Here is an 18848-nt window from a genome sequence, read left to right on the forward strand (position 1 = left end):
GGTGACCCGTTCTCGTGCCCGTCGACTTGTCAACAACGTAACTCGTGACTCGTATTAGAGGGTAGCGATGATACCACTCGCCTAATAAAGTAAAACAGAGCGTACACCGAAAGAGATACTGATGGGAACGCCGCTTCATCTAAAGGTAAGCATTTCAACTCCTTTTGAAAATCTCAGAATCGTGCCAGCAGTCGTCAACATGTACTTTTCAGCTCATCACTGTAAGCAAAGGGATGTGTGTATCCAGTACAATCCCTTGTGTTATTCAACCCGGAAGTCTGTACCGTAGGTGTTTTGCTGTCCCGAGTACGTTCACACGCGAATCCTTTATAAAAATTGATTTTTGATTGACTGACAGTTTTAATACATAATGATTTAAATATGACCAGCCATAAAATATAAAAGATGCCATCATCAAAGATGCCATCATCATGATCAATCACATACTTCGGGTAAGTTTGTGCCTCAAAACTTATTGTAGCTAGAAGGCCTCTTGGCCAAGATCACCTACTGAATACGCATGATCTGTGTACTATCGAACCAACTTAATTTATATATAACAGTTATGACACGTCAATGAACATCACCAAACATAAAAGTAACTGTCGCATTCATAAAAATCAATTTGCCATCAGCATTATACCGGTATAATCGTTTTTTCACTTCACAGCAATATTTAAGGTACATCCCAAATTTCAAAGTGAAAGTCTTACGATATCCTTTTACTCAAACTTTCCTCAAGCAAAGTTTTCAACCATCTTCTTTCAAAATCAGGAACTAAAAATCTAGGGTCGCAGTGAAAAATTTTGGTACCAGGGAAATAAATTCCGGTAAATTAACCTATATTTGGAATTCCGATTCTTAATTTTGTTTTTATTTTAGCAAATACATAATGATGAAAATAGGACTATTTAAGTCAAAGAGCTTAAAAATGAACCCACAGAAGTGAACTTAGATCTCATAAGTATTTTTTAAAAATTTAGAGAGAGTTATCTTTCCCCTTGGCACATATTCCACCTTAACAAGGAAATTAATTTGTTTTCATTTCATCTTTGAGTGCAGACAAATATAACATGATATTGCATCCCCATAGCAACATAGTAAGATAATTAAGAGATAAGTAAGTATATGAAGAAAAATTTCACAACAAAGTTATTTACACTATACTCTTGTTCCTTCAATCCAGACTTACGAAATAGACTTTGAGCATTTTTGGACAGCAGAAGGAAGTCTGTGACTTCAGTAAATGTGATCATATGATTAGACTCCCTATAAACATATGGCCTCCAGACACTTTTAAGGGAACAAGTCAAAGTCTCCTCAAAGAAACTATTAGCCTGATTTATTGTACAGTGTGACATAAGCTAGCAGTTATTCAATCACTTCGTAATGCCAGCTAGTTTAATGTGTATACTTTACGAGTCCAAAGTCTAAATGAACAATTTACATGTGAGTTCAGGTCAGTTGATCATGACGTATGGGCACTCTACAAACATTGGTTGATGCAATGAATATGAGTAGCTACATGTCACTTTACTTTAAATCCTAACAATGTCACAGCCTTACCAGTATTTCCTGTATTATATAATAAAACTCTTGATGCATAGTATATAAAAATAGTCAGCTTCAGGACTGATATTCTGACTCTTAAATTTTTGAAATTTGTTTCTGATCTACCACCAAAGCTCTTGAAGTAAGATCAAATATCACGGTGAATATAAAGGAAAATGAGAGCAACTTTACACATCATTTTCTACCTTTGATAGTGATGCGGTATATTGAATCATCGCAGTTTCAAATTTGTGCTGACAATATCAATTTCAAGTAATGTATACATTATTCTGGGACAATATATCCACATATAAACTTATATAAAATGTATTGTGCAATGTAGTATAATTTCCTTGGCTCATTTTTACTTCGAAGTTGGATTTTGGAAGTAAAACTTCTAATGCACAGTGTTCCAAACAATTTCAATTTCATCACAGTGAGAGTAACCATGGCAACTGGCTCCAACTACGGCAGTGGCATTAGTCTCACCGAACAGGATGCAGAATCTCCACCATCTGCCAACAACAGCCCCTCACACGAGAAAACCCCTCTGATTTTGAAAGAGGACAGCAGTGATGACCAGGACAAGGAGGGGAATACCCCAAAAGCAAGACGGACAATACCATTCAAGAGCAGAAAAGAGAGATTGTTAGTGATTATCTGTATACTGTGCACGGAACTTTGTGAACGTTTAACCTACTACAGTATCTCCGCCAATTTAGTTTTGTTCTGTACTAGCGAGCTGGACCTTAGCAACCAGAATGCCCTCACGATCAGTTTTGTGTTCACCGGAACTTCATACTTCGTTCCGATCATTGGTGGATTCATAGCTGATTCCATCGCTGGAAAATTCAACGCTATCTATGGATCAGGCCTCATTTACTTTCTCGGTAAGTCTACAGAGCATTGTTTCCTGTTTCTGTCAACTCTTTGTTATGAAACTGATTTCAATGAGGTTCTGCCACAGTATTGACAGCCATTTGATTGCACTATAACACTTCATGTTTCGTTGAAGCAACATAACCTGACAACCAATATCCTGTTTGATAAAGGTAATTTCATTCCCAAAAAACATAAGTTACAAATTTTCCTCAAGGGAATTTTCGACCATTCTCTTTCATGATCAAGAATACAAACCACAGGTCACAATGCAAAGGCCAGGATTAGAGAAACACATTACCTAAATTTATGATGTTGAAATTCAAACTGCCAACTGTACAGTTGCACTCGTCTATCTCTGCGGTGTAAAATTAAAGTTGTCTTTATGAATATAATTGATAAAGGTTTAAGGTGATTAGGATAACTTAAAAATTTGAAAAAAAGCATTTTTGTACGGGATAAACACTGTTCAACAGCTGTCGGCAGCCATCATGACTGGTGTCAAAGATCACCTTCCTAGTGCAAGGTACACTGGGTAACCAGGCTCAGAGAGCTAGTAACCAAAAGCATTACCAGTGAGGTCACCAACATCTGTGACAATGAAGAGTATCGTAAAAAATGTTTAATCAAAAACCCATCTACTTTGAACACTGAACTGTTTCTTCCAATTGAAATTAAATTTCAAATCTTACTCTGCGCAAGCTAATGGGCTCACCCCTATTGTGATTTTATTGAATCGCAATAACTGGGTAGTTTTAGTCACTTAGTCTCCTCAGCAGTTGAACGCAGAGTCCAGAATTTCCCATGACTCAATTTTAGTTTCACATTTGACTTGTCTTTCAAAACATGCTCATTAAGCTATTTTGATAACACACCATAAACTGTTCTTTATAGTTTCAGAGACGACATTCCTCATATAAGTTTCATATCCAATCTTTCTTGAAGAGAATTTGAACTTATTTTTGTATCACACTTTTATTGCCACAAATGTGACGTAAATCCTATATTTACAAGCAAGCAATAAAAATATTATTATTATTATTATCCAATACATCCCTTCAAAGTGAACTATTTTTCTCAGAGTCACATGGCTGTCCAATCATGTGAAAATCAGATGTAGAGATGGCAACATTTAAACGTTTGCCTTTTCCTCGCTGTTGTCATTAATAGCGGATGGTTGCATCTGACCTACTTCATCTGACCCACTGCTATAGGAGATCAAGTTCAAATCTAGCACATTGGCCAGAACAGCCAACCAATCAGACAAAGGTTTACAACCACCACTTATTATGCATTGCAGCATTTTATTTAAAAATGCAACCTGATTGGCTCCTGCAAAAGCACAAGGTTGAACATGATCTCCTGTGGCAGTGGAGTCTGATGAAGTGACGTGACTATCGTCAGCAGACGAGAACAGCAAAGAACAAGCAATGGAATGTCACCATCCGTACATCTGATTTTAATCAGATTGATGGCTACAGACTTTCAACATCCTCTACTATTATGTGCCCTTATGATATATGTTTGTACTTTTAAATTTTGTTGCATTTAGAGTGTCCATTATTCTTTGGTCAAACCATATTTTCCCCTCTACTGTCTATGGTCAAACTGTCATTCTGAGGTAGCGTTGCATGTAACCAACACACATTTTTCAAAGCAATGTTTCTTATCAAAGATGACATACCCCCCTCTATTATATATTTTCTACAAGCAGAGAATCTTAAGTTTACTATGGCAGGAAAAGTTTGCTCGAAGGATGAAAGGGGTACATATTTGGGGTAGAAAACCTCAATTTTGGTATGAATGAGAAAAATCAATTTAATTCAAATACTTGATACTGCTTTAAGAAATTTAATATCTCATTTGAAATGAGTACATGTAGAAAAATCAACAAGTCTACTATCTGTATGTACATGTTGTGACTGAGTATGCAAGAAATTTGTCTGAGGCAAAAAAAAAAGAGTATAAGAGTGTATATTTAAGCAATAACGCACATCCAGTGACAGTATACAATGAGATTTTGACCAGTTCACGACATATATGCATGAGCAATATTCGCGTCTATACCGATCAGATCACTGCATTAGCGCCATCAATATACTTGTAAGATATGTTACAAAATTGCACATACTGGTTGGTGAAGGTCCTTGTCAGATGTGGAGAAAGTAGTTTTGCTCAATTGTTTTCATTACCATGCCATAATTGATATTTATCGGCATCCTATACATGTATCATGCATTGTAGTTCAGTAGAAAGGCTAACAGATTGTACAGAGCCTTGAAGAGTCCTTGATTCTCTTTCTGATGAAGCCACTAATGTTTTTCTTACGTTATCCATGAAGTACAGATGTAAAGTATATGCATTTATGGTAAAACTTCACACAGAAATATCTTTATTATTTTTCTGTTTATCATAATTCACAGGTGCAATATTACTTCCAGTGGTGGCAATTCCATTCCTTGATCTGAGTGATGGTACGCATGAACTCAACACTTCGCAAAAACGTTTCTACTACCTCCTTGGTTTGACGCTGGTTGCTATAGGAACTGGTGGTATCAAATCTAATGTAGGACCGTTCGGAGCCCAGCAAACAGAGGATCTCGGACAAAGCGCGGTGCAAACATTCTTCAGCTGGTAGGGAAAGTTTCGTCTGTTTTTGCGAATATTAGGATCAAAACCTTTTCATCAAGTTTTTAAACAGGAAATGAATAATATCTATATTTTCCAATGATACCCAGACTAGATCCAATTGCCTATATGTAAATGAACACTTTAAATATGGATATGTTTTAGATTTCTGAAATATTACATTCAAACAACTGTGCACACATTGTTCAAAAGTTGTTGCCTACGCTTGAAAATTTTACTTCGCGACAGTTTTGATAAAGCAGATGTCTTTCGTACTTTTGCACACTGACAAAGAAACGGTAATGTTTGATAAAATCAGTCAAGAGTATCAGCAAGTGGAATAGACAATGAGAAGAGTGTAGACAGTTATAGTGTAGGATTAGATGCTGCCATAGATGTTGGGATAGATAAGATATATTCTTCAGTCCTACAAAGTATACATGTGTTATCAGAGGTACAAATACAAGGAGACTTGTATTGAGTAATTCAAAAAGTTAATTAAAAGAAACCTAATGTCTTGCAGGTTTTACTGGTTCATCAACGTTGGCTCAGCCGTAGCATTTTCTGTGGTGGCGTACATCCAGCAAGAAGTCAGTTTTGTTATCGGCTACCTCATCCCTGCTGTTAGCATTTTAATTGCTACAATATTGCTCCTGATCGGAAGAAACAGCTACGTCAACCGTCCGCCGGAAGGTAGGTCAGATTTTCGTTAAAACACTGTCAGATATATTCATCAATTTGCAAAGGTAGGATATTTGTAAAATATCCAATCTTTACATTGACATAAAGTGATAAATAAGTGAGAACAGGACTTTGTGACCTATCAACCATAGGTCAAAGGTGATTTAATGACCCTGAAGTGACATAAAAGAAACCAAGGTTCATCATTTGTTTCGAACAGTTTACACATTACAATATAGTTTCATTGCTGCAGCTTGCCAGGCAGGTGTCCTACCCTCAGAGTTTCCTTGACAACATTAAATATGTTTGTAATTTTCTTGTACTAAATATGTAAGGATTTATGAAAATGTTAAAAATTCGAGAAAGACATGTTATTAGATCAAAATCAGGTGTAAACATGTGACAGTGTTTAGGATGTAAAATTAATATAAAAGACCAGAATTATTGAGGGCATATTTTCAAGAGAACTGTGGATTTTCCAAGAATTAAGTCATTCCTTATATCCCCGGCGTTGGCATGCCCAAGTTAACCTAACACAAGTATAATATGTAGCTTTTAATTGTGTATTGCTCAATTTTAGCTCCGGTGAAGAAAATGACCAAGTTGTACAAAAATTGATCATGAGTAGTTTCAACAGTAACCCCAATACTTACAAAACGAAACTGTTTTGAATGTTCCTGATATTTTGCTGTTTCCCCTCAAACTGCTGTCCTGTTTATGCTTCTAGCATATAAAACATGGTTAGGCACTGAAAGCGAAATCACAATGCTCCTGTCAATATACACTGAAAGTGAAATCACGGACTCCTGTCAATATACATGTTCTTTTCTGCAAGTACAGGAAGTGCATACTCCAGGGTTACCAAGATTCTTTGTCAAAGTGTCAAGAGAATCCGTTCCGAGTCTTTGAACGGAGTGGAAGTAGACAGCTGTCTGGATAGGGCCAAGGAGGACTATGGTGGAAGTTATAAAGACATCCATGTTGAAGAAGTCAAATCCCTGGGCAGGATTATTCCGGTATTTTTGACCATCATTCCATACTGGACTGTGTATTTTCAGGTGAGACTATTGTTTTCATACATTTCCAGATTTGACATGATTTCTTTTGCAGAGCAAAAAGCAATTATCAGAGATTTCACCGGCAGTTTTTTCCCGGTCAGGAAAATTCTTACTCATAATATTTTGACATTGCCAGTCTTTTATTGTGCATTTAGCAAATTACTCCAGTATTTAACTTTTTTTTGAAAAATCTAAAACTTTTAACCTACAGTTTTCTGAATAGTTTTCCTCTTGTAATCTGTGCACCCTGTATTTCCTGTAAGCAGGTTGACAATCACCAATGATAACAATACATTTTGGCCAAACTATGGTTGTGAAAGGGTTATATAATAGCTAGGTTTCAACTAGCTGTGTTTGTTGCATCTTGTTGATTTCACTTTGGAGGAAGTGCAAAAATTTAGTACTGCCAAAATTGTGTAGTGCTATCTACAATCTATGAGTAAACATGGCTGACATGCCTCTTTTACAATATATGGGCGTATGCAAATTTGTTGACAGTAGCCAAATTGTTGATTTTCACTTTTTGGTCATTTGAAAAAGAGCAGCCATATTGTACCAATTTAGTGTCACTTATGTCTCATATGTAAACATGGCTGACACGCCTCTTACCATATATAGATATATGCAAATTTGCAGTGACCAATCAATGCTAAGCTGAGAATTACCATCATGGCTCTTTTTGCACCACGTATGTTTTCTCCTACACAGATGCAGTCAACGTATTACTTACAAGGAATGGGGTTAAGACTGGAACATGACAACTTCACCGTCCCTATCTCGGCCTTGAACTTGTTCAATATTGCTATAATATTAATCATGATACCCGTCATGGACAGACTTGTCTACCCGTGTCTTGAGAACAGAGGAATTAAATTCACCCAGTTGAGAAGAATAGGTAATGGATAATTAGTATCACTTCATTCAAAATTCATGAATGCTGTCAGTGTTACTTGGTAATCACAGGGTCCGCATGGTCCTGGAAAGTCCTTGAAAGTCACTTGGAATTTTAAAGCTTCCTGGAAAGTCTTGGAAAAGTTCTTGAAAATGACATTTAGTCTTGGAAAGTCCTGGATAACTGATAATCCACCCACAAGTTTTTTTAAAATGACATTGTTATTAGTCATGATGTCATGAAAACGATGTGTAAAATGATATATAAAAATAATATATTATACTGGAAAATGGTATTTTAGACCTCAAAAAGTTGTTGAAAATTGCAGAAAAAGCCCTTGAAAGTCCTTGAATAATAAGTGACTTTGAGTGTATGGACTCTGTAATCAGATTCCAAAATACTATTTTTGAGAACACCTTTCTGAAATACTGAGTGCCAACATGATCTTTGTCATTGTTATGTTAAACAATCCCATTTTAGTTTAAAAGTTTGTGTGTCATCAATTCAAAGAATTCAGGAGTGCAATTTTACGTAAATGACACATTGCTGCCAATACGTGATGTACACAAGGTATATCAGAGATTACATACAATGCATGCATGCGCACTGAAAAGGAAATGCTTACACCCTGAGCTTAATATTTTTCTTTTGCCAGTGTGCACACTGCGTGTCAACATTCACCAGCTTACCAGTGTGTACACAGCGACCAATGTTGCTTCTCTTGATCAATAATATATTATAGCTCATTCTCATCATTCTTTGCAAATTTCTCTTTTCACTTTCTTGGACCAAATATGTTCACTTTTAAAGTCTTTTGTATGTTTTATCATCTTTGCTCACATTTTATCCCATAACCTTGACTTATTTGCACATTCTGCTGAGTGAAAAAAATAAAGTTTGTGTTGAAACTTTGCTTGCACAGGGTTTGGTATGATTCTGGTCACGCTGTCGGTAGTTGTAGCGGCCATTGTGGAAATATTTCGCAAAAAGAACATCAATTCGGGAATACCTCTACAACAGGTGATCAATGATGACGTCTACAACGCGTCAAATATCAGTATCTTTGTTCAGATACCTCAGTTCACGCTGATCGGAGCAAGTGAAATATTCACCTCAATTACTGGTAAGTACAGGCACGTCTGTTACAGTGGATTTTAGATCCCATCCAACAGATTACATGTACTTGAACTTGTACAGGAGATCATAGGATATATTCATTGTCTTTCCTTCCTAGATTTCAGGTTTAATCTGTTTACTTTACGAATGTCTTACACAGCACAATATGTTACTCATGAATATTCATGTCAATTTAGATCACTCAGATTCAGAAAGATACAGTAACGTGCTGGTGTCTATAAAATTCTGCATGCTGGAAATTTACTTTTACCAGGCACATTCACTGTGTGCAGTATATCTCTCCCCAGTGCAAACTGAATTATGATAACATATGCAGTGCATTCCATGGTGCATCATGGTCCTCTGACTTACACGGTGTCAATGTTGAGTTATAAAACCAGTAATCTTAATTTTGGAATGGCTGAATAGAATGATTATTGGCTTCCATTTTGTGTTTACATTTCAGTTGGAGCTGAATCAGTCCGTGTCCATTATTTGTATGATTGCATGCAAGTAAATATGTACCGGTATATGTCAGCATGTACACATACATGTTTGTAAAGTCTGTCATTCTGTTGATCTGTCTGTCTCTCTATCTGTCTATTTGTCTGTCAGTCTGTCTATCTATCCGTCCACAAAAACCAGTGCATGTGTCACCCAAATATGTATGAAGATGCCCTACAGTTGTTAATGGGATCTGTTCAAACCATCATGTTTGTTTCACAAATATGCAAATGATTTCCAAAATGTGAAAATGGTCACACTCAGAACTCACAAACTTCTGATCCAACCGCCTTGATATTTAAATATATCAAATGCAGTTGTCATAATGTAATGCCATAAAATATATTGTAATTTTATTCAGGATTGGAGTTTGCATATTCACAGTCTCCAGCCTCAATGCAGGGTGTCGTCATGGGAATGTTTCTCCTCACGTCCGGTCTTGGCAGTTACCTCGGCTCTCTCCTGGTTATCATAGTCAACGCTGCTTCAGAACGTAAGATGCAATCTCTTCTTGCTGTTTTAAAATGTCAAAATCATAACAGCCTTGTATTACAGACAGGCATGCTGTGCAAAACTTATGATGTGCAGATTTTGAGTAGAAAAGGTGTAAGAAATAGCTGCATACTGAATACTTCTGGATTGACCTGAATTTCAGACATGAATGTATTCTTTCATGCAAAGTAGTTTTAATGTATGCAAATCAAATTTTATACCTTGCTATCAATTAAGGATATTCATCAGTGTCATGAACCATACTCGTCAACATCTAGATATGAAATTTTGGAATAACCCTATTGTTTGTCAAAGGAAAAAATGGACCACAGTACAGGAAATAGGGATGAACGGGTCAAAACCAGTCTGTCGTGTGACTTTTGAAATTTCTCAATGCTTAATGTAGAGATTTCTTGAAATTTACATGAGATAGGAATCTGGGACAGTTCAAACCTGGTCATTTACTCACTAGACACTCACCCTAGCTCAATGTCTAAACCTAACCCCAGCTGATGGGTGGGAAATTTCCAGCTGGTATATGTCCAGGCTGGAATCATCTAATACAAGTCAGCAACATACCAATACAGTAACAATACAGTACATGTAATATGCAAACAGTTCTTCGGTCAGAGTGAAAGCTCTTCAATCAGCAGTGCATGAATACGGCACATTATTATAACAAAAATAATACATCAACATCTTTTTTTCCCCTTCAGCTCATAAGTGGCTGCCAGATGAAGATATAAACAGTGGTTACCTGGAGAGATTTTTCTTCCTCCTTGCTGTCATTATGTTAGCTGATTTCTTTGTGTTCATCGTCATCGCATGGAGGTATACGTACATCAGGACGAACGACCCCCTACCTCTCGATACAACGCCCCAGGGCAAGAGGGGGACTCTTAACCTCGGAGTAGACCTCAAGGATGGGAGACTGCCAAGTGAACCAGATGACAGTACAGTCTGAAGAGGAGTGTTACAGTCAGTGCAAATATTATTATTATATCACGGTATTTTTATGGTGAGGCAAGAACTATTCAACTCCATCAAATACTCGGATACACCAATTAATTCTGAAAATCATATTTCAGGGATTGTCTCAGAGAAATCTTCAAGCAAATGTTGGCTATCTAGGATTGTTATATTTATCTGTTCTTAATGCTGAGGGATTTTAATCACTTTTTGAATCATTTTTTTCAGTTGTTTGTTCATTTCATTATTCACAGAGTTTACTTTTTCAACACAAATATACAGATTTATTTTGTTATTCAGGGAATTTATGCTTTCCTTTATCAAATAAATGCAGTCCAGGCTGTACATTAGTATTTCCACACTTCTCATTCAGAAACCTATGCTTTTTAATATTTTCTAATTGTTATAATTTTCTATGTTATAAAGAAAAATATACACGCAGTGTTTTCAGGGACATGAGATGCAAAATGAAATGTGTCACCCACCGATTTATTGTACAGTATTTAAAGAAGCCATCTCATTGGCTGTCATACATTTTAAAACTGATTTTACAATGAGATAGGTAACCTGATTGGCTGTTCCACTAGCTGCTGAAATTTAAAGTGGAGGCATGCAGTACAACACACTCCAAGCACTGATTGACTTAAAGATAAGGTTCACGTCTCATCTGTGGCAATTTACTTCCACCTTTATATATATATATATATATATATATATATATATATATATATATATATATATATATATATATATATATATATATATATATATATATATATATATATATATATATATATATATATATATATGATTATATATATATATAATAATTATATATATATATATATATATATATATATATATATATATATATATATATATATATATATATATATATATTATATATATATATATATTATGATTATATATACTGTGATTTGGTAAAGCTCTTTGTCCAAATTTTTTATGCTACAGTAAAATATGGTATCTTTTGGGAGCAATGTTCAGGATGCATATTTTGTCATTCCAAAGTATCCAGTGGCCACAGTGTATCTGCCCTGTCATATAGCGCCATCAATGGTTGGGAGTGAGTAAGCAAAACATCTTCCACAAGATGAATGAAAAATTGACGGAAGTAAATACCCAATGAAACGTTGTATCAGCAAATCTCTGTTTTAGTCATGTACCACAAACAATTAACTCTACAATGCCATATTAACAGTTCTTCTAAATATTACATTGGAAAGTGCAATTTAGTATTTTATTAGACTGAAAGATCTGTCACTTGAGGGCGTTCTCTACTCTCCCCCCCTTAGAGAGCGCCCTCAAGCAACAGATCTGTCAGTCTGGTATTTTTTATGCATCAAGCTATGATATGAAAGTTGTCCAGTGGAAAAGTCCACTTATGTGCAATATTTTGAATTTTATACAGTATGAATTTTATATAATGATTGAGGGGTGGCAATGCCTCATAATTTCTCAGTGTTTTAAAACAAGCTGCAATGAAATAATTGTAGCCGTTTTTAAAATGATTTGCTTTATTATAGCAGTTAAACACTGCCATGTACGGCAGTGTTCATTGATTTTAGAACTGGACATATGATGCTTTTTATTATGGCTTATGAGATGGAGATATTCTCATTGACTTATTTCAGCAATAATGTAACCCCTTCCCATCTCATAAGGCCATTCAAAGAAAACTCTTTGTTTGCTGTCCTTGGATATTAGAAAAACATATCAGCCAGCCAGGGAAAAAACAAACACAGACAAAAATACAAGTGTATTAACATAAGCTAAATTTTTTGGGGGGTTTCCTTTGGAAAAATAATATTTTTATTTGTAATAGTGTGAACATGGTGTTTGTTTTCTTAATTTTCTCTGAAAACCTACCAGCACGTGGACGGCAAAAACAAAGAATTTTATTTAAAGCACCTAATGAATAAAAGCAAACTTTGCACGATGTAATGGATATAATGTCTGAGGTGAAGCTGAGTACATTATGGAGTGCAAAGTTTACTTGAGTACATTATGGGCCAGGAGGGGGGTACATAACTGCTATTATTTGATAGTTTTGACAATGCTAGGGAATTTGTAGATGTGGAAAACATCTAAGGCCTCAATACTGGATAATCCAACTGGATAATCCAATTTCAGTAATAATCCAGCATATGAAGTTGCAAAATTCACTAGTATTGACAAAGCTATCACACAATGTTCAATCATTGGGATACTATAGTTTGCAATCCATTGATTAGCTATGCAATCAGGAGGTGGTATCAAAGTATTTAAGCTGAATTTCATATCATTTTAACCAAGCCTTCAACAGCATCCAACAGTTTTATCAATTTTGTACTGTAAATCTTCGTTTTGCGAATTAGTCAGGGAGTAATAACCAGTTTTTAACATCATTTCAATGTATTTGTCACCTTCAAAAGGCTTTATTGAAAAATTTATTTCTTAATTTTTATTCAAGAGCAGTGTACTATTTTAATGTTTTACAACCTTTTTTGTAAATACAACTTGATCCAGCTCAGTCTGCATTTTTTCATTTATACGGTTTTATCATTCTCCTACAGGAAATAGGGGGGTATGTTGGTCAACATTTTACCTGATTTCGCATACTTACAATTTCATGGAATGCCGTGTTCCAATCTGTTTTTTGTAATCATTTATGAGACACTTATTGTTGATACACGTGTACCAGTTCATGTGTGAGCACAAAATTGTCATGATATTAAACAGTGTTGCTATGTAAATTTTGTCATCATGAAGGTAGCGTGAGTGAAGTATTATGACAAAATGCTTTTGGAGGTGAGGGGTTTTATTGCCCGACCTTTGAGCTTGGGTACAAATTTGTCAGAAATAATCCCTCTATAAAACCTTTTGACAAAACTTCCAAAACCACTCATTCACGCTGACATACAAACATGAGTAGACATGTAACCAAGATACTTGACAGGTATTCCAGGTAGTTATGTACATTTGAAACCATGAGGACAGAACTGTGTCCAATTTTCAGTAAAAACGGCAAACTGAGCAAAAATAAATCTTGTGCAAAGATTCAGAAAACAGACAATCTGATTATTTCTTGTAGTTTGGTGCATTCCTGTGTGGGATGATGTATAATGCAGAGGTCAAAGTTCACCATAAGGTTAAGTCATGCTTTGAACTGTGCTTTTGATGCAGTTGTCATGTTTATCAGACAATACCATGGAAACCCCATGGCATTGATAGCCAGTGTTTGCTGTGTGACAGAATTGGCCTTTCAGAGCATACTTTGCTGTTCCTGAAAGATTTTTCAGTCATTGGAAAAGTTATTTTCCATTCTTCGTGTCAGATCTGGTGTGAACAACAGGTTTTCCAGAACATGAATCCCTCACAATGTAATCTTTTCCAACTGAATCACAGCATCCTGAGTCATTTGGAAAAGTAAAGAGAGAGTAAAATTTTGACCAAATTTTTTACAGCAAGATTTTTGTTCCCCTTGAAAGAGGCAATGTTAAGACGGCAGTGCGCCCCTTGAAACAGAAAGACTTCAACTTTCCCTCAAACTGTTCTCAGGGAAACTTGAAACCATTCCTGTCCAGTATGAATCAAAATCAGGGATCACTGTTCAAATTTTGGTACTAATGAAACAAATAACCTCACATTTACCGATATTTGAAATTCAAAATTTGCAGCCATCATCCCTGTGTAACTCTATGGGGAAAATTGAAATTTTAATTTTCAAAATGTGCTACTGGAATTTCATTTACTGCAAGAGTTTTACAATGAGCCCCAACAAGCGGTAGACCAGAAAAGTATTTTAAAATTTGAGTCTGAATATCTGTCCATGAGGCGCATTCTAGCTTTAAAGGCCTGAAGCCGTAACTATTGATGATATTTGGGGGGATTTGTGTTTTAATGTCAAGTACAGATTCTTGCTCTGCTTCCCAAACCATGTTTAGATACAGGGTATTTGGCTTGTCAGCTCAGCCAATACATTTACAAACTGCATTGTTATTATTGACAAGTGAATTCTAGAACAGACTAGAATTCAAATTTAAACAATGATAGTGCATTCTACACTTTTGGTTGGTGTTTTAGCATGTTTTGGGGAGTTCAGTAAGAATATGGAATGAAAATTGTAAAACAATTATCAAAAGTGACCTTCCAGCACTGTGGGTACCAGAAAATGCATAGAGACAGGGGAATGCTGTAGTTGATGGAACTTGAGGGGAGATTAAACGCCTAACTTATAAGGGAGCAATGTTCCGAGGTATACTGCTCGTTTGGTTTTGCATTGATCTGGGTTGCCTGGTGGCCATGTTGAGCATTGAGGAATTTCAGTGGTGGGGAAAGGGCAGTCAGAAGCTTGAATTGGTGTGGGTAGTGTGGGGCGGACAGACCATAGATACTGGAGGGAAGTGGGCATCAAAATTTAGTGGTGGGCATCAAAATTCAGTGGGCGGGCATATTTTCCGTATATGCCAGTGGGAGGGCAGTTATGAACAGCTCTACTTTCCCCTCAGAATTTTAGGTCAAGGTCAAAAATAAGTAAAATCGGTATATCAGCCTTCAAAACGTTTTTTTTTGATGGTTGCACAAAATTGATGAAATTTACCAGTTGGCAGCACCTGTGCATATACACATAACGATACCAAACTGCATTCATGTGAAGTCGTTTATCACAACTTGTCTTATCAATTATGGTATAAAAATAGACTTACCGTATACTACTGTAAGATTTTATTGAACTGTAGATGTAAAGATATAGAAACCTCAGATGTAAGCTGTGCATCACACTTTTCTTAAATGAATATTTTTATATGCAAGCAGATTCAAGCTATTAAATCTAAGCAAGGATGTACTGTTGGTTTAACCATAGGCAGTCACACTTCTAATTTCTATGGTTTAATAAATGTGTATAATAGGCAAATGATTTGGAGTCTCTGAAGTTTAAGGGGGCACTGCATGAAACACAGCGTATTTTACTCTACATCACTTTTTTGCAAATATTCATTCCATTTGAATTAATTTGTAAACCCAATATATATAAAACATTGATTGGATTCACCTTTTAGCCTGTCAAGTTGTTGTAAGTTGGGTGAGAAAGAAGTATTAATTTATGCAAATTTATGCAAATCACCTTAATCCTTGCTTCTCTTTTCTCCCAATTTCAAGATTTCCAAAGAATTTAAGTCCATTCTGGCTGGGTCAAATTTTCTAAAATTTTCAAATTATATCATTTTAATACTATTCAACAAAAGGACTAATTTGTTTGTCGATGAAGTTCTTTTAAATTTCGAATAAGAGGCATTTTAATTTTGCTTATCATGATTTTACTCACTTTTTTCAGTGTCAGTCTTCCAACCCCTGCCATTTTAGAATGAAGATAGGTAATGCAAATTAAGATAACCGTCTTTTTCTACATTTTACTCTTATTTTAATTGAAAAATTAAATTTTAATCACTTTTTTCAGTGTCAGTCTTTCAACCCCAAAATTGAGGTTTTCTACCCCAAAATATACACCCTTCATCCTTCGAGTAAACTATTGCTACCATACGAAACTGTAGAGTCCCTGCTTTTTGAAAATAGTATGAGGGGGCTTCCTTGTCATCTTAGATGAGAAATATTCCTTTAAAAGAAAACTGTGTTGGTTACGCGCAGCACCACTTTAAATTTAAAATTGCAGAGAGAGAGGGCCAAACTTACTCAGATGTACACAGGCCATAGTAGCAGTCCAATTTTGACAGCTCTTCGATTTCAACTGATACAGAAACTAAGGAATTGTAAATATTAAACACCGAGGGCTGTGTCCTATCAGTCAAGGGTAAACTCATCTCGAACTTTGCCAACGTTTCTATGCCAAAACATGAAAATGGAAATGGAAAACTGAGAAAACAAATGAAACTCAAGTTTTAAAATATACGTACCTGGCCCCAGTCGCTTGCTAATAGGTACGAGACAGATTAAGCCCCTTAGTCGTCGCACGGGTCAATTGCCGTGTGCCTGACCACAAGTGACACTGTACCTGCCCTTTGATCAATCGATACAAGTTGTTTGAAGCTTTCACTGTATCATAGATTACACTGATGTAAATCAGCACGATATGGTTTTTGCCTAATATGCATTCTGAACTTTGATCAGAGAAACCCTGCAACTGCTTGTCACCGAGAAGGCGAACCCCCATTGCAAATTCGAAAAGTAGAGTTTTGGCACGTCCTGGGTTGAGCCTTTCATGTACCTGTAACTATCGATGAAGAGATAAAGGGTGACAAGTAGGGCACACATGGGTGCAAGGGTGGACATAGCTGGGGCATCGACGCTAATCATCAGCATGACAGGATCAAGTACTTGTCAAAGGTTGTATGTGAAATGGCGAATAAATGGAAGAAGGAAAATCCGTCCAACTCAAGCATAAAAATGCGTTTGATCACGTGGCTACGCTTCAATAAAACCTCTCATTTCAACCAACGCGACGCGTCGGAAATACTCATAAATACTATTGTAATTTGTAAGTTTGATTGAGACATGTGTAGGACATTCTTAACTTGTCGTTTGTAACGGGCATTGAGTCACCAGGTCACAAAATTTCCTTTATATGGCATCGTCATTTAAATTTCAACAACACTGGTACATATTGCCAGTGAATCTATCTAGGCTCAACTGCATCCGCATCCTATTCCGTGTAACAGGGACAGCAACGTTGTTTCAATAAACGACCCTTGACACGAGTGTTTACACTTTCCGAGGCTTATTTCCCCTTTATCATTAATAAATAGTAATTAGTTCCTTGGTTGTGCTCCCAAAATCACCCAGTTCGCTTCGTATATTGTACAGTCTGTCGGTCTAGCCTCTGTGGAAATTGCCTTTTTACTGGTATAACAGATCAAACTGACACAGTCGGCATTTTCCACTTTTCATTCGTATCCTGTGTTGTGTCATTCATGCAACTCCCAAATACACGGACTCTCGTACGCGTCAGTATGAAGTTCTCTGTCCTTTTTACACTCAATGGCGTTTATTCGCGTAGGCTGTAGTGTACAATCTGCATCGAGCCCAGTCCAGTGACCCATTCAACGGTCGATTTAGTTTCACTTCCCTGGTGTTACTTATCTCATACATTGGCAAATTGAAGTGTAATTCTATAAGATCAGTTTATTTCAATCTGCACAGTTCAAGTGATTAATAACTGTAATCTGTGTTTCGCTTTTGGAAAGTCGCTACCTTTGCTTTTAATCCTGGATGGCTCCTGTTCTAGGGGAGCAATCCTGTTCTGAGAAACAGGTTCTCTTTTTGAAGTACCACGGTCTGTTCAAAACCAGAGTAACATATTACAGATGAAGGTATTCCATGGCTGATCGAACCTGTGAACGCCTTAGAAACATTACGCATCGTCATCGTCAATCGTCATCATCATTATCGTCAGCATCAGCATCATGCTTACGATAAAGATGTACATAAAATAAAGAAACAAGAAAGGCGATACAAGCATATTTTCTCACTCAATCGTTTATCTATCTGTATATCGACATATCTCTTTATCTATCTATCTATCTATCTATCTATCTATCTATCTATCTATCTATCTATCTATCAATCCATGTACAATTCCTAGCTATCTATCTATATATCTATTTCTGTATCTCTCTATCTATTCTCTCTCTCTATATGTAGGCTATATCTATTTATTTATGAATTTGTCTCTCGATTAAATCATCTATTTAATATCAATAAAATTTCTAGGTTTCTTTGCCTTTTACTTTAGTTTCTTATTCATAAGTTAGTTTGGGGCAGGGAGTAAATATTTAGTTCCTAAAAAACTAAATCCCTTGTCCTCACCAGATGCTCTGTTTGACAATATGTATTTTTAAAACTCTTTCATCGCTAGATTTTTTTGTTTTTTGTTTTTGTTTATTTTCTGGTGAAATATATATCTATCTTGCCACTTTCTCACTAAAACAGCTTGCCAACACAGATTTTGAATTAAATAGGGAACTGAGTCAGACGTTTACTTTCCATTTAAACTTAAATAAAATACCTACGTTGTCCTGTCATTTGCATCAAACGCTATCAAACTAAAACGGGAAGTTTTT

At 36.0% G+C, this 18848-nt stretch overlaps 1 protein-coding gene across 1 annotated transcript; it reads left to right on the forward strand.

The window, feature by feature from the left end:
* Positions 1 to 8: 8 nt before the first annotated feature.
* LOC139122583 (solute carrier family 15 member 4-like) lies at positions 9 to 11201 on the forward strand. Its single transcript, XM_070688133.1, has 9 exons — positions 9 to 145; positions 1989 to 2441; positions 4854 to 5064; positions 5582 to 5751; positions 6580 to 6797; positions 7506 to 7692; positions 8612 to 8812; positions 9671 to 9802; positions 10518 to 11201. The coding sequence occupies exons 2-9, from the start codon at positions 2000 to 2002 to the stop codon at positions 10763 to 10765; spliced, it is 1809 nt and encodes a 602-aa protein (XP_070544234.1). The 5' UTR covers positions 9 to 145; positions 1989 to 1999; the 3' UTR covers positions 10766 to 11201.
* Positions 11202 to 18848: the final 7647 nt, after the last annotated feature.

The sequence above is a fragment of the Ptychodera flava genome, chromosome 22 (genome assembly GCF_041260155.1).
Source record: "Ptychodera flava strain L36383 chromosome 22, AS_Pfla_20210202, whole genome shotgun sequence".
Lineage (NCBI taxonomy): Eukaryota > Metazoa > Hemichordata > Enteropneusta > Ptychoderidae > Ptychodera > Ptychodera flava.

What these genes read in the sequence shown, in the direction of transcription:
- LOC139122583 (XM_070688133.1), top strand. Translation starts at nt 2,000, where the DNA reads ATGGCAACTGGCTCCAACTACGGCAGTGGCATTAGTCTCACCGAACAG. An exon ending in GTGCAAACATTCTTCAGCTG is followed by an intron (nt 5,065 to 5,581) that starts GTAGGGAAAGTT and finishes AATGTCTTGCAG; the next exon opens with GTTTTACTGGTTCATCAACG. An exon ending in CGTCAACCGTCCGCCGGAAG is followed by an intron (nt 5,752 to 6,579) that starts GTAGGTCAGATT and finishes CTGCAAGTACAG; the next exon opens with GAAGTGCATACTCCAGGGTT.